Source organism: Littorina saxatilis, linkage group LG5 (genome assembly GCF_037325665.1).
Source record: "Littorina saxatilis isolate snail1 linkage group LG5, US_GU_Lsax_2.0, whole genome shotgun sequence".
Classification (NCBI taxonomy): domain Eukaryota; kingdom Metazoa; phylum Mollusca; class Gastropoda; order Littorinimorpha; family Littorinidae; genus Littorina; species Littorina saxatilis.
The window spans coordinates 22,378,162-22,390,874 of record NC_090249.1 but is presented as its reverse complement, the minus strand read 5'-3'; the positions used below and the strand labels follow the sequence as shown (position 1 = coordinate 22,390,874).

Here is a 12,713-nt window from a genome sequence, read left to right as displayed (position 1 = left end):
TGAAAAATTCGCTTAACAAGTATAAATGCCATTCACCCAAACTGGAAACGTCGCTGCCGTCTGCTCGCTTTGTACGGATTAGCTGTTCTCTTTTTCTCCCCTTCAGGCCCTTCAATCAGGAGTGGGCTTATGATATGCTGGGTGATCTTAGAATAACCCTTTTTAGCGAATGAGCGTATGATACGAAGAGCGGGGCACGAGGTAAGTGTCTGCAGAAAAAAATGTAATAACTCCTAAAATACTAATTATCCTGCAACCATATTACAGTTGTCAAAACCCGAAATGTAGCGCTACTTATTCACGTTGCTCTTTTTACAAAAAAATGCGTATCTATTGAATAACTATCCAAAACACAAGGCAGGTCGCTGATTTGTGGTCGGGTGCTCTTATGAAATACCCCCTGTGCGCTTATGATAGCTTGAATTTTTCGGATCGGATGCGCTTATGACTGGTTTTTCGCTGCGCTGCCTAGTTTTTTGCTTGATGACCTGAATGATCTTAATTAAATGTTCTCATTTTACAGATCATGGATTCTAGATGTTAGGCCAAAAAAAAAGGTCTGTTTACGGTAAAATAGGCCAGAAAAATAGGGTCGGTAGGTCGGGATTTTTTTTTTCTCCAAAAAAACATATTTTTACGTGTTTTTTTGTTGTTGTTTTTTCCCAAATGCAAAAAAAAAGTCTAGGGTCGCGCGAAAAAAATAGGGTCGGTCGGGTTACCGTAAACAGACTTTTTGGGGGGGGCCTTACCATTGTGGAGAAGGGTTCTCCATCTTCAAAGAAATCATAACCCACACAGTTGATAAACATGAAGCACATAAGCTTCGGTATTGTTTTGTTCAGCTTAACACGGAGACAGGCAAGCGGAGGCTATGCACAAAAACATTCGATTTTTCACCAAAAGAGTGCGCTGAGAAAGGCTGCAAAATAGTTGTAACCGATCAAAACAAAATAATAGTGGATAAAATTCCAAATTCCATTGGGCTTACTCCAGCATCTCAGAATGGCAATCAAGAGGCTCAAGAGCCTACGCCAGTGTCTCAGAATGACGATAAACATCCCCAAGAGCACACTCCTAGTGCGGTTAACTATTTTGTGAATAACCTCTTCCCTGTCTGAACTTGAACTCCACGCCACAAAACTGGCACCGAAACTCTGGCATTGGTGCATGCTTCAGCCTGTGCTGAGTTAAAGCCTTCTTCGATGGGCACACTTTGGGGCATTCATCGCACGGAAAGCTCTGTGGTTTGCTGCTGCAGGAGTGCTGTGCAAGACTGGTCCTGCTCTGGTAAGTCTTCTTACAGGCAGCACAGCTGAATGGCTTCTTCTTTTCATGGCCGTTCAAGTGAGACTCCAGCGCGACTTGACTAACTAGCGCCTTTTTACAGATGAAACACTGGAAACCCTCTTCGTGAGTAGCCCTGATAATGTCGCCGGAGATTTGGCAAGTGCTTGTAGGTGTTTCCACAAGCGGAACACAGGTGAGTCTTCCCCCTGTCCTTCTTCGCAGGCTCCGCAGGCGTGCTGCTGGCTGGGGGTGGTCCTGGGTCAGCCTGGGTAGTTTCCACTTGAATCTCCTGAGATATGTCCAGGTCAATACCACTGCCGTCCATGATCCCAGAATACTCCATCTACAAACAGAACGCATCTCAAACCCTATTAGTGTTTTTGTTTTCAAATCAACATTCCTTTTATATGAAAGTGGTGTGTGTTTTAGCTAGGATAATGAGCGTGAAATAATTGAGAGATGTCATTGAGGCTGCATTTTTGTCTAACCCTTTTTCTGTCTAGGCGCAATAGTGCAATTCTGGCTAGTTTGTCGGCAGTATTAGTAGGAAGTATAAAAAGACACAAAACATCTCACTATTGTTCGTACATTTGGTGAAGCAGAGAACTATATTATCTCTTCTTCTTCTTCTTCTGCGTTCGTTTATATTATCTCTATACCTTCCTGTCACTGGAAGCAGCAACACTTGAAAGCATAAGTTCCCTTGACAAACGTCATTTATGATTGGCGTCATCTATGAATGACGTCACTGTCTAGACAAGTGCCGGTATCGGCAAACCTTGTCGTGGCAAAGGGCTAAATAAAATAATGTTTATCCTACATACGTGAGAGAGACACCCGTGAAATAATAATCGTTCAAATCACACGTGTGTATAATCATGTCTGGCAGGGACCTGTTTTTCCACTGCTTATGATGCCAAAGTCACCGAGACAAACGTCATTATAGAAACACAAATTGCGCTCGCTAATTACCCTCGATGAATCTTTAGAACTAACACGTCACGCCACACTTTCAGAGTGACGTTTCTTTGCTTTGACGTAATAGATTGCACGAGGCTTTAGAAGAGATCGAGGTTCCAAAACAAGCGTCTTCAATTTAGCTGCCTCGAATGCAGGACATTTTCAGTAAAATACACGTAAGTACAGTATGTAGGATAAACAGAATACTACATGGCTTGCCGTGTCGTACCACATTTACACTCGTTACTTTTTCAAATAGTGAACAGCTCGCTTTCGCTCGCAGATCAATATTTAAAAAAGTAACTCGTGTAAATCTGGTACGACACAGCAAGCCATGTAGTATTCTCTATGTATACGTTTTAGTAGCAACAAGGTAGCAAGAAAGTGGGAACTAAGCAGCGCAGCGAAAAACCAGTCATAAGCGCATCCGATCCGAAAAATCAAGCTATCATAAGCGCACATGGGGTATTTCATAAGAGCACCCGACCACAAATCAGCGACCTGCCTTGTGTTTTGGATAGTTATTCAATAGATACGCATTTTTTTGTAAAAAGAGCAACGTGAATAAGTAGCGCTAAATTTCGGGTTTTGACAACTGTAATATGGTTGCAGGATAATTAGTATTTTAGGAGTTATTACATTTTTTCTGCAGACACTCACCTCGTGCCCCGCTCTTCGTATCATACGCTCATCCGCTAAAAAGGGTTATTCTAAGATCACCCAGCATATCATAAGCCCACCCCTGATTGAAGGGCCTGCACTTGTTGCATCCTAGTTCTTCAGTTGTTTCTAGTTTTCCGTTGATGTTGTGTTTTGGTCTTCTTCATAAGTAGTCTTGTTCAAAATTAAAAAAACTCAAACTTCTTTTTGTTGTATACGAATGAACTAATAAAAAGCTGTTTAACAGCTGTGTTGTCAAATATTATTCCAAAGTCAGTGTGGCGCCTGCGCAAAACTAATGCGCATAAGAAACGGCGTCTGCTATCAAAACCTGAGATCAACGCATCGACGCAAAAACTGTCATTTTGTAAGTTTGGAACAACAAATAAAGGTCAGAACAGCTATATAATCGCTATTGTGTTTTCAGCGTAGCAATAGGGTCCGATATTTAGGCTCGAACAAGTATAATGCGACTCGTCGACATTATACTTGTCTCGTCTAAATATCGGACCCTATTGCTACGCTGAAAACACAATAGCTGTTAATCTTTCTTTTTCTCTTTCTCTCTCTCCCTCTCTCTCTCTCTCTCTCTCTCTCTCTCTCTCTCTCTCTCTCTCTCTCTCTCTTTTCTTTTTTTAAAATTTAAATAATTCATTGACAACTTGCAAGACAAAACATTGTAACAACAAAATTGTTTAAAGTGTTCCTTTATCACCAAGACAAAATCTGTACAGTTTAAGATTTTCAAAGTTAGAAAATAGGGAGCAAGGATGTATATCAAGCGAGTTGAGTGAATGAGTTGACTGGTCCGTGTAAGTTGCATCTTTTTTCATTTGATAACAGGGATGTAGGCTACCGAAACATAACCATTATTAGATGGTGGTCGACTGAGATTTTAAACATTTTATACTGTTTGTAGCTGTGCCTTTGTAGATTATGTAGTGCGCGCATACAGACGTACTTACGCGACAGGGGTAGTATTACATCAAATGAGCTGCATCTTCCTATTTGCCCAAGCAGACAGAGGTGTTTTTGTGTGTGCTTGATTTTAACAAATTCAGCATGTTTGGACTAGAAGCTGCTGATATGTTTTAGACTCTGTTTATTTCTGGTCGTTGATCGTTGCCTTTCACAAAATAGCCATAGACTGCCCCTACCATATCCTACCTGAATACAGGGCCAAATAAATCTGAAATTCTTCAATCCCGGAGAGATGTGTGCGCATGGCAGTCAGATCCAAATCTTAGCAGAAAATGACAATCAAAGCCGTTTAACACCCTTTCGATAGACTTGTGGCAAGTTTTTGAACAGAAGATTTCTCTAACCCAATGAAAACATGGATACGTCTGTGATTTCAGATGCTCAAAGACATGTTCTAATAATATTTTAAAAATACATTTCCTGTTTTTCTTGTCACAGGAAGGGCAGTTACTGGTCAAAGATGTGCAGGGCCAGATAACACCAGTGACGTCGCCAGTGACCTGCGAACGGTGGACTGGAATGACAGTCACGTGACAGGCTACGGCAAATGCGAAATTACTGTCTCCAAGGGCAACCTTTCTGGTGACACTCATCAGTACCCCTGTCCCTATGGTTATGAGTATGACTACCGGAGAGAACTGTCTTTCCGTACAGAGGTTTGGCCTATTTTCTTTAATTGGATAATACTCGATTTGCTGATATTCAACAAGCTGCAAAGTACAAATGACAAAAATACAACATGCACACTTGGGCCCATTGTTGCAGGTGGGGTTTCCCACCGTCGTTTTCAACTTGTGAAATACGAACACAAAAACGTACGGCATTTTTACTTAATTGAGGTCTTCTTTTACCTCTTCATAAACTGCGTAAAACGGGGTGAGTGAGTCGTGATCGCGTGCAAACGTGTCACTTTGACACGGCTACAACATTCGTAAAAATGAAGGCAGCCGTGCAGGAAATTCATCCCCCAACATTTAATTCAATTAAGTAGATGTGCAACGCCAAGGCACTGCATACCCCAGCGAAAGACAAACCTCTCTCTCTCTCTCTCTCTCTCTCTCTCTCTCTCTCTCTCTCTCTCTCTCTCTCTCTCTCTCTCTCTCTCTCTCTCTCTCTCTCTCTCTCTCTCTCTCTCTCTCTCTCTCTCTCTCTCTCTCTCTCAAACACACACACACACACACACACACACACACACACACACACACACACACACACACACACATACCCCAAGTTACACACGTACACACATACACACTCACTCACACGCACTCACTCACTCTCTCACACACACTTCATACACACAAAACACACCCCCATACGCACACATAGACAGACGGACATACACACCTTTACACACAAACACACATACACACACACACACACTTACGCACACGCACAAACACACACCCACTCACCCACTCTCTCTCTCTCTCTCTCTCTCTCTCTCTCTCTCTCTCTCACTCTCTCTCTCTCTCTCTCTTTCTCTCTCTCTTTCTCTTTCTCTCTTATACAAACAGACACACACCCACACACACACACACACACACACACACACACACACACACACACACACATGTACATACGCACGCATGTACGCACGCACACACCCACATACACACACACACACACGGTTGGCCTAGTGGTAAGGCGTCCGCCCCGTGATCGGGAGGTCGTGGGTTAGAACCCAGGCCGCGGGTCATACCTAAGACTTTAAAATTGGCAATCTAGTGGCTGCTCCGCCTGGCGTCTGGCATTATGGGGTTAGTGCATGCTAGGACTGGTTGGTCCGGTGTCAGAATAATGTGACTGGGTGAGACATGAAGCCTGTGCTGCGACTTCTGCCTTGTGTGTGGCGCACGTTATATCTCAAAGCAGCACCGCCCTGATAATTATGGCCCTTCGTGGTCGGCTGGGCGTTAAGCAAACAAACAAACAAACAAAATAATACGCACAGACAGACGAACACACACACCTTTACAAACAAACACATATACACACTCATCATACACACACAAACATACACACAAACTCATGCACACACACATTCACACTCTTTCTCCCTCTCTCTCAGTCTTTCTTACACACACACACACACACACACACACACACACACACACACGAGTACAGACTCATGCACGCGCACACACACACACACACATACACACACACACACACACTAACACTAACACTCACACGCTAACACTAACACATGTGCACAAAATGAACACACACACACACACACACACACACACACACACACACACACACACACACACACACACACCGCGCGAGAGAAAAAGACTACAGGGAGGCATGACGTCATGATGCATTAATTGACGTCAAAGACTTTTGACCGTGACGTAATCTTCTTACGCGAGCTTTATCCATAGTCTTGGATAACCACACACAAATAGACTTGGAAACTACAGAATTTCTACCCGTCCAAAGTGGCCTTGGGTGACGTTTGCTCAAAAAATGGGGGCGCCAATTTTACCCACCGTATTTTTGGCTCACGTAAGTGTAGCCTATGCGATGATAAACTTTGTCTGTCTGTGCGTGCGTGCGTGCGTATGTATGTGTGTATGTCTGTGGTAGAAACTTTAACATTTCCGAGTCTATGGATTACGTCAGTCTCGGTCAAAAGTGTTCGACGTGTGTGATAGAAACTATTTGAAGACGTCACATTATGACGTAAGAGGGTTAGACGTCACGCAAAGGAATTACTGAAAGTCTCGGTCATTGTTATTGTGAGCGGGCCGAGACTTCTTGGCAGATCCAGGGTCTCGCTTTCTTGCATATATATAGTTTCACCTATGCTTACTGTGTGTGTGTGTGTGTGTGTGTGTGTGTGTGTGTGTGTGTGTGTGTGTGTGTGTGTGTGTGTGTGTGTGTGTGTGTGTGTGTGTGTGTGTGTGTGTGTGTGTGTATGTGTGACGGAGTGATTGAGTTTGTGTTACTGTTTGTCGATTTCTTACGTGAGCCGTGAAGGCTTCGCCTCTTGTTGTTAGTATGGTCCCAATTTTTGGTGAACTTCCATCTTCAACTGTAGCCCGTAGCCGGGCACAAAGAATCCTTCTTTATCATGTATTATCGGTATGAAAATTTCTCAAGTCGATTACAGTATAGCGTTCGTGGGATACCTTCAGCTTCACTGGGATTAGAATTATCAAAACCAAAGGGAACCGGCTCTGACAAATGCCCTCACAAATGTGTGATGTGTCAATTTTCATAACGGTAGATTTTGAGATATGCTTTTCAAATCGCGCGCACGACCGCCCGCGCGCACACACACATAGTTACACATGTAAACTTTTTCTTTTCTTTAAGTTTGACCTGGTTTGTGACCGGAAGTTGCTGGGTGGACTGGTGCAAACCTTGGTCATCTTCGGTCAGGGCTGTGGCGCAGTACTCTCCTCCATTTTCTCAGACAGGTACGTGACTAAACATGACTTTAATCGTATTACTGCTAAAGCTGCGCTCAAGAGGAATCCTGAAGGTATTCCACGAGAGCAATACTATACCTATGAATCCAAGACTGTGTAATGACGGTAAATGAACAACTGGCGATGCTGAATTGTTACTTTACAGTAATTCTATCGGCAGCAAAGCAAAAATTATCATGAATATGGCAAACATAATACAGGACCCTAATAAAAGATTGTTAGGCTGTGAACAAAATATCACAGCCAGTCAAGCTCAAGAAGCATTGTTTTCTCTAGGTTATGTACTTTGCTGCTTACACTTTGAGAATAAATGGCCTTTCTAGCATTATAAATGGCTAAAACGTGGCCTCATCACAAAGATCTTCTCCCAAACGCATCAGTCGCGTGGTTGTTGTTGTTGTTATTGTGTTTGTTTTTTTGTTTTTTTTAATGTAACGAGTAGTAGGCTATAGTGATCTTTTCCAAAGAACTCAATGTAGCTCTATCAGTTTACATGTTGATGTCAGGTTCGGACGAAAGCCAACTCTGATTGCCTCACAGCTGGGACTGCTGGGTGTAGGGATGGCCATTGGACTGGCACCCAACTACGCTGCCCTGCTGGTCTTCAAATTTCTCGTGGGAGGATTTCAACAGGTAAAGCTAAAGACGATGTCAAGTACGCGTGGGACCCTTGTGTACTTCAAGTCAATACTATAGTTTACAAACTCTTTGGATGTCACGAGAATGCGGAAATGAAAGAAAGAAGAGAAACAAATACACACAAAATTGAGGTATGACAGGCAAATGTTGATGTAGATATTCAGCATAAAACGATCACGATCCAAAAGTTACAACTGGGATTATGTACTGTTTTCGGTAAATGTAAGAGGATGTGACTGTTGTACTATCTTAGGAGCCATCTTTACTAAATGTTCTGGCGAATTGGACCTTACAAAGTTCTAGGGACATTCACCGTACAGTAATTTGTTAACACCAGCCACGATGTGCTCAAAAATGACCCGTAACTATTCCTGTTTATCAAATGAAATTTTAATCGGTGAAGTTTTCTGCATCCAATTCTTCAGTGTTACGAGTGCTTACTTTCATTCGTCGTCATGTTGTTGTTCTTCTTTTTACTTTTTTTTGGGGGGGGGGGGGGTAATCCTGGGGGGTACTCATCCGTCAAAACAGACACGAAACGAAACGCTTTTGCCTTTTGGTTCATGTATGTGTCTAAGCGTACGGATGGTCTTATCCCATGTAAAACCCTCGATTGTTTGAGTGTGTACAGCTATAGAGGGGGGGGGGGGGGGAGGGGGGTAGCCGTGTAAGATGTCTGTTTTGACAGGATGTTGATGCAAAAAGCTTGTGAGTGCCAAATTAAGCCCTGACCTGTTGTCGGTGTGGAGGAACGCTTCCAGGCCGGGCGGCTTCTGGCAGTAAAATCTGCAAAAGCTGGCATATATTTACTAGTTTTTGTGGGTGTTTTTGTGTGTGTGTGTGTCTCTGGTTTGACTGGACGTTGATGCAAACATCTTGTGACTGCAAATCATGTCTGCTTCAGGGCGTGGTGGGGGTGAAGGCCACGATGACCATAGAGTTATTTCCTAAGGAGTACCGGGCAGTGGCATTGCTGATGGACGCCTTGTTTTGGGGCCTTGGTGCCAGCGTCATGGCGCTCCCTGCATTCCTGCTGCGGGACTTCACCTGGAGATACTTGCAGTACGCTCTGTCGGCCGTGTCTGCTCTCACCAGTCTGCTGCAGCTGTGGTCAGTGTGTGGTACAGTGTGTGTGTGTGTGTTGTGTATGTGTGTGTGTGTGTCTGTGCGTCCGTGTGTGTGTGTGTGTGTGTGTTTGTGCGTCTCAACCAGTGTTCTCTGTATGTCTCTGTCTGTCTTTCTGCTTGTCTCTCTCTCTCTCTGTCTCTGTCTGTCTCTCTCTGTCTCTCTCTCTCTGTCTCTGTCTGTCTCTCTGTCTCTCTCTGTCTCTCTCTGTCTCTCTCTCTCTCTCTCTCTCTCTCAAATCCCTGGCGATACCTGAAGTATTCTCTATCTGCCTTGTTATCCCTCAGCTTCCTACTGCAGCTGTGATAGCGTATCATAATGCTGTGCATTGAAATGACCGATTGATTCTCGAGTGCCATGATTCTTGTAAGCCCTTACAACGTTTGGGGATCAATCGTTCCACGTCAATGACACGTTTCTTTCTTTTGTGGTTTGAATACTTGACGATCAATTCATATTTGTTAAGGCCCTAGTGCTGCCTGAAAATTGACCCAAAAAAGTGTTGTTTTGTTTTCATAACACAATTATCTTTTGTGTACAAAAATGCCTATATTTTTTCACACAGTTGACTTTTTTTTTAAAGTTTTTCTTATATTCTACTTTAAAGTGGTTGAGTCAGCCTCAGAAAAAGTCACTTTTCTGACACCTCTTTGAGTATACTATAGATGCATCATACATAAAATAAAGAGTACTCTTTACCTCCCTTGAAAAATATTATGAATTAATAAATTCTCCCTTGATTTACACATTTTTGGAGGAAATTAGGGGCTTCTTATACCAGGCTGGGGCCTATTAAGTCATTAAAGAGCCTCAGTAAGGTAAGAAACCCTATTTTTGAGGGGGTGAAAAGTTTACCGAAAAACACATGAATGAGCTAATGTTTACATTGTTGGTAGCGAAAAATGTACCAGATCTTCCACGCTCTCAATTATTGAACAACCCCCAAGCAACTGAGTGACGTCCCCTGATGTAAAAGTGACACGATGTTTTGCTCATTAGCAAATAATAGATTCAGTATGTTATTTCTCGTAATGTGTCTGCATTCATCTGGGAGGCTGGTGCTTTGATTACATGGTAAGATTGTTTTGAAGACTTCGCGTGTTCTATTTATATCGTTGTTCTGAAGTATGCTAAAACCGTTCATCTCAGTACTGAACTGACGCTGTCGTTTTCTACATGTACGAATGACAGTCAATCGAACTATTCGACTTCCAAATGCTGCATGGTCTAGCGCGAAATCTGTCAGAAAAACACTTGTGCTTTTAGCAGCGGGGAATTTTAAGATCAACTAACAAACATCATTTTGGTAATGTGGAGAAGATAAGCTACATGTCACTAACACGGCGGATGAGAAGAATCTCCTCAAATCGAAAGAAGGGACACAGCCTCACTGTGGCACAGGCGTATGAATACGTTCTCTGGAACTGTTAGCGCACTCTAAGAGTGTGCTAACAGTTTAAAGCGCATTACCATTAGCCAATCAAAAGTTTCACATCAGTCATGTGACACCAGTACTTACTGACAATTAATATTATATGATGATTTGACTTATCACATTTTATAGACTAATGGATATATCCACTTGCCTAACTGTAAGAATCCAGATAACAAATTATATCAACCATAGAAAAAAGAACTATAACTATAATTTTATTTCGTGTTACTAAAAATAGCACATTTAGGAAATATTCTTCACAATTAACAACAACATACCCATGTAGCAGAAAACTATACCCTTTAACTGGGACTTTTAGGTAGCACAGGTCCCCATTTGACGTTTGTCTGTGCAGGTACATTGACGAATCGCTGCGCTGGCTGGTGGCAAACGGCAAGAAAGACGCCGCAGTGACCGTGTTGGAGCGAGCTGCACGAGTTAACCGAAAGGATTTCACTGTCATCGTCAGCACTCTAGATGACAGCGTCACAGAGACAGAGAATTCTCGTGAGTCTTAGACCCCCAAAATGACCAAGACATACGATATAAGACGTAATTACAACCATGTTTTAGGGAAATAACTCTGTCCAGATTTTCAGGCGGTGTGGCAGAGTAAAAGTTCAATGTGTATGTCTCGTGTGTTCAGAGCTAACTGCCGACGCTGTCAATGGCAACGTGGATGGATACGCTGAGGTCGAGGGCAAGGCCAGTAACGGAGGAGACAACGGCACAACAACGCTTTGCTCGGATCTGACAGCGCTGGAGGCCAAGCTGGCAGAGACTCTGGAACATAAGCAAGCCAAAAAACTGACCCTTCTGGACATCTTCAGGCATCGGACCCTTTTCATCCATTCCCTGGTCACTTGGCTGACTTGGTAGGCTCAAATACAATTTACTTTTTTCATAATCATGCTTTTGTTCGTGTTTTCTCTCTCGTTGTCAGATCTCACAAAGGTTTGTTGTTCTTGTTTTTGTTTTGTTTTGTTTTTAAGTTTGTGTGTGCAGTCGCTAAAAAGATGTTACTGATACGCTGGCTTTTATTGTTGTTGTTATTGTTGTTGTTGGGTTTTCTTCTTTCTTCTTTCAAACTCAGTAGTGTGTGTGTATGTCGGGGGGTGTCTTTGTGTCTGTGTGTGGTTTTTGTTTGTTTGTCGTGTAAGGTCTCTGTTTTGTCTGGATTTTGATGCAAAAACTTTGTGACTGCCAACTTAAGCCCTGACCTGTTGGTCGGTATAGAGGAGCGCTTCCATGGCGTGTGAACACATACAACTAAGAGTGTGTTTCATGGTGTTATACTTTCAGAGTCCAAATATCAGTTGGCTGTGATGTGTAAACAGAAAATGATCCTGTGCGCAGAAAGGAAGGTATATGTACCTTTAATAATGTCTGATTCAGGTTCACCTGCGCCTTCGCCTTCTTTGCTCTCTATATGATGTCTACCACTCTCCATGGAAACCGCTTTCTGAACTACTTTTTGACAGCCGCCATGGAATTGCCCACTGGTTTTGTCATCTACTTCATACTCGATAGGTGAGCTGGTGTAGGGGCAGGTTGTGAGCTCTGCTTGAGTGTGGGAGGGGCAGGTGAGTGTGTGTGTGTGTGTGTGTGTGTGTGTGTATGTGTGCGTGTGCGTGAGTGTGCGAGCGTGAGTTTCTCTCTCTCTCTCTCTCTCTCTCTCTCTCTCTCTCTCTCTCTCTCTCTCTCTCTCTCTCTCTCTCTTTCTCTCTCTCTCTCTCTCTCTCGTTCCTATGTTTGTGTATGTGTGAATGTCTGTGTCCTATTGTTTCACTTTCAATCTTTCAATATTCAATCATACATATATTTTGGGAAGCAAAAAAATAAAGGCATACAGACCTACCTCATACTTCGATCTCTCTTTCGCTTCAGCAATCCTGAACAAATTGCCGTTGTAACCAGTGTGTCTCACGTGCAGAGTTGGCAGAAAGACAGCGACACGCGGCATGTTCATCCTGGCAGGCGTGGGGCTTATCGCCAGTGGCATTTTTAGAGTCTTCACTGGTAAGTGATAATACACAAACATAATACAATCGGTTTTTAACGAAATTCCAAGCAAAGCGTTCAACCCGCCCCGTAGGCGGACCACTATAACACGGGAGAGGGAAAAATGTGTCCATTATTAACAGATGTTGACCATAATCAGGTTTATTATTGTTAGATTATCA

At 43.0% G+C, this 12,713-nt stretch overlaps 1 protein-coding gene across 1 annotated transcript in view; it reads left to right on the top strand.

The window, feature by feature from the left end:
• Positions 1-12,713, top strand: part of LOC138966576 (organic cation transporter protein-like) — a 32,795-nt gene that overhangs the window by 12,982 nt on the left and 7,100 nt on the right. Inside the window, exons 3-10 of the mRNA XM_070338857.1 lie at positions 4,327-4,544; positions 7,216-7,319; positions 7,838-7,964; positions 8,875-9,080; positions 10,886-11,037; positions 11,177-11,405; positions 11,926-12,060; positions 12,464-12,549. Coding sequence (XP_070194958.1) covers positions 4,327-4,544; positions 7,216-7,319; positions 7,838-7,964; positions 8,875-9,080; positions 10,886-11,037; positions 11,177-11,405; positions 11,926-12,060; positions 12,464-12,549 — 1,257 coding nt within the window. The remainder of the gene's footprint in view (positions 1-4,326; positions 4,545-7,215; positions 7,320-7,837; positions 7,965-8,874; positions 9,081-10,885; positions 11,038-11,176; positions 11,406-11,925; positions 12,061-12,463; positions 12,550-12,713) is intronic.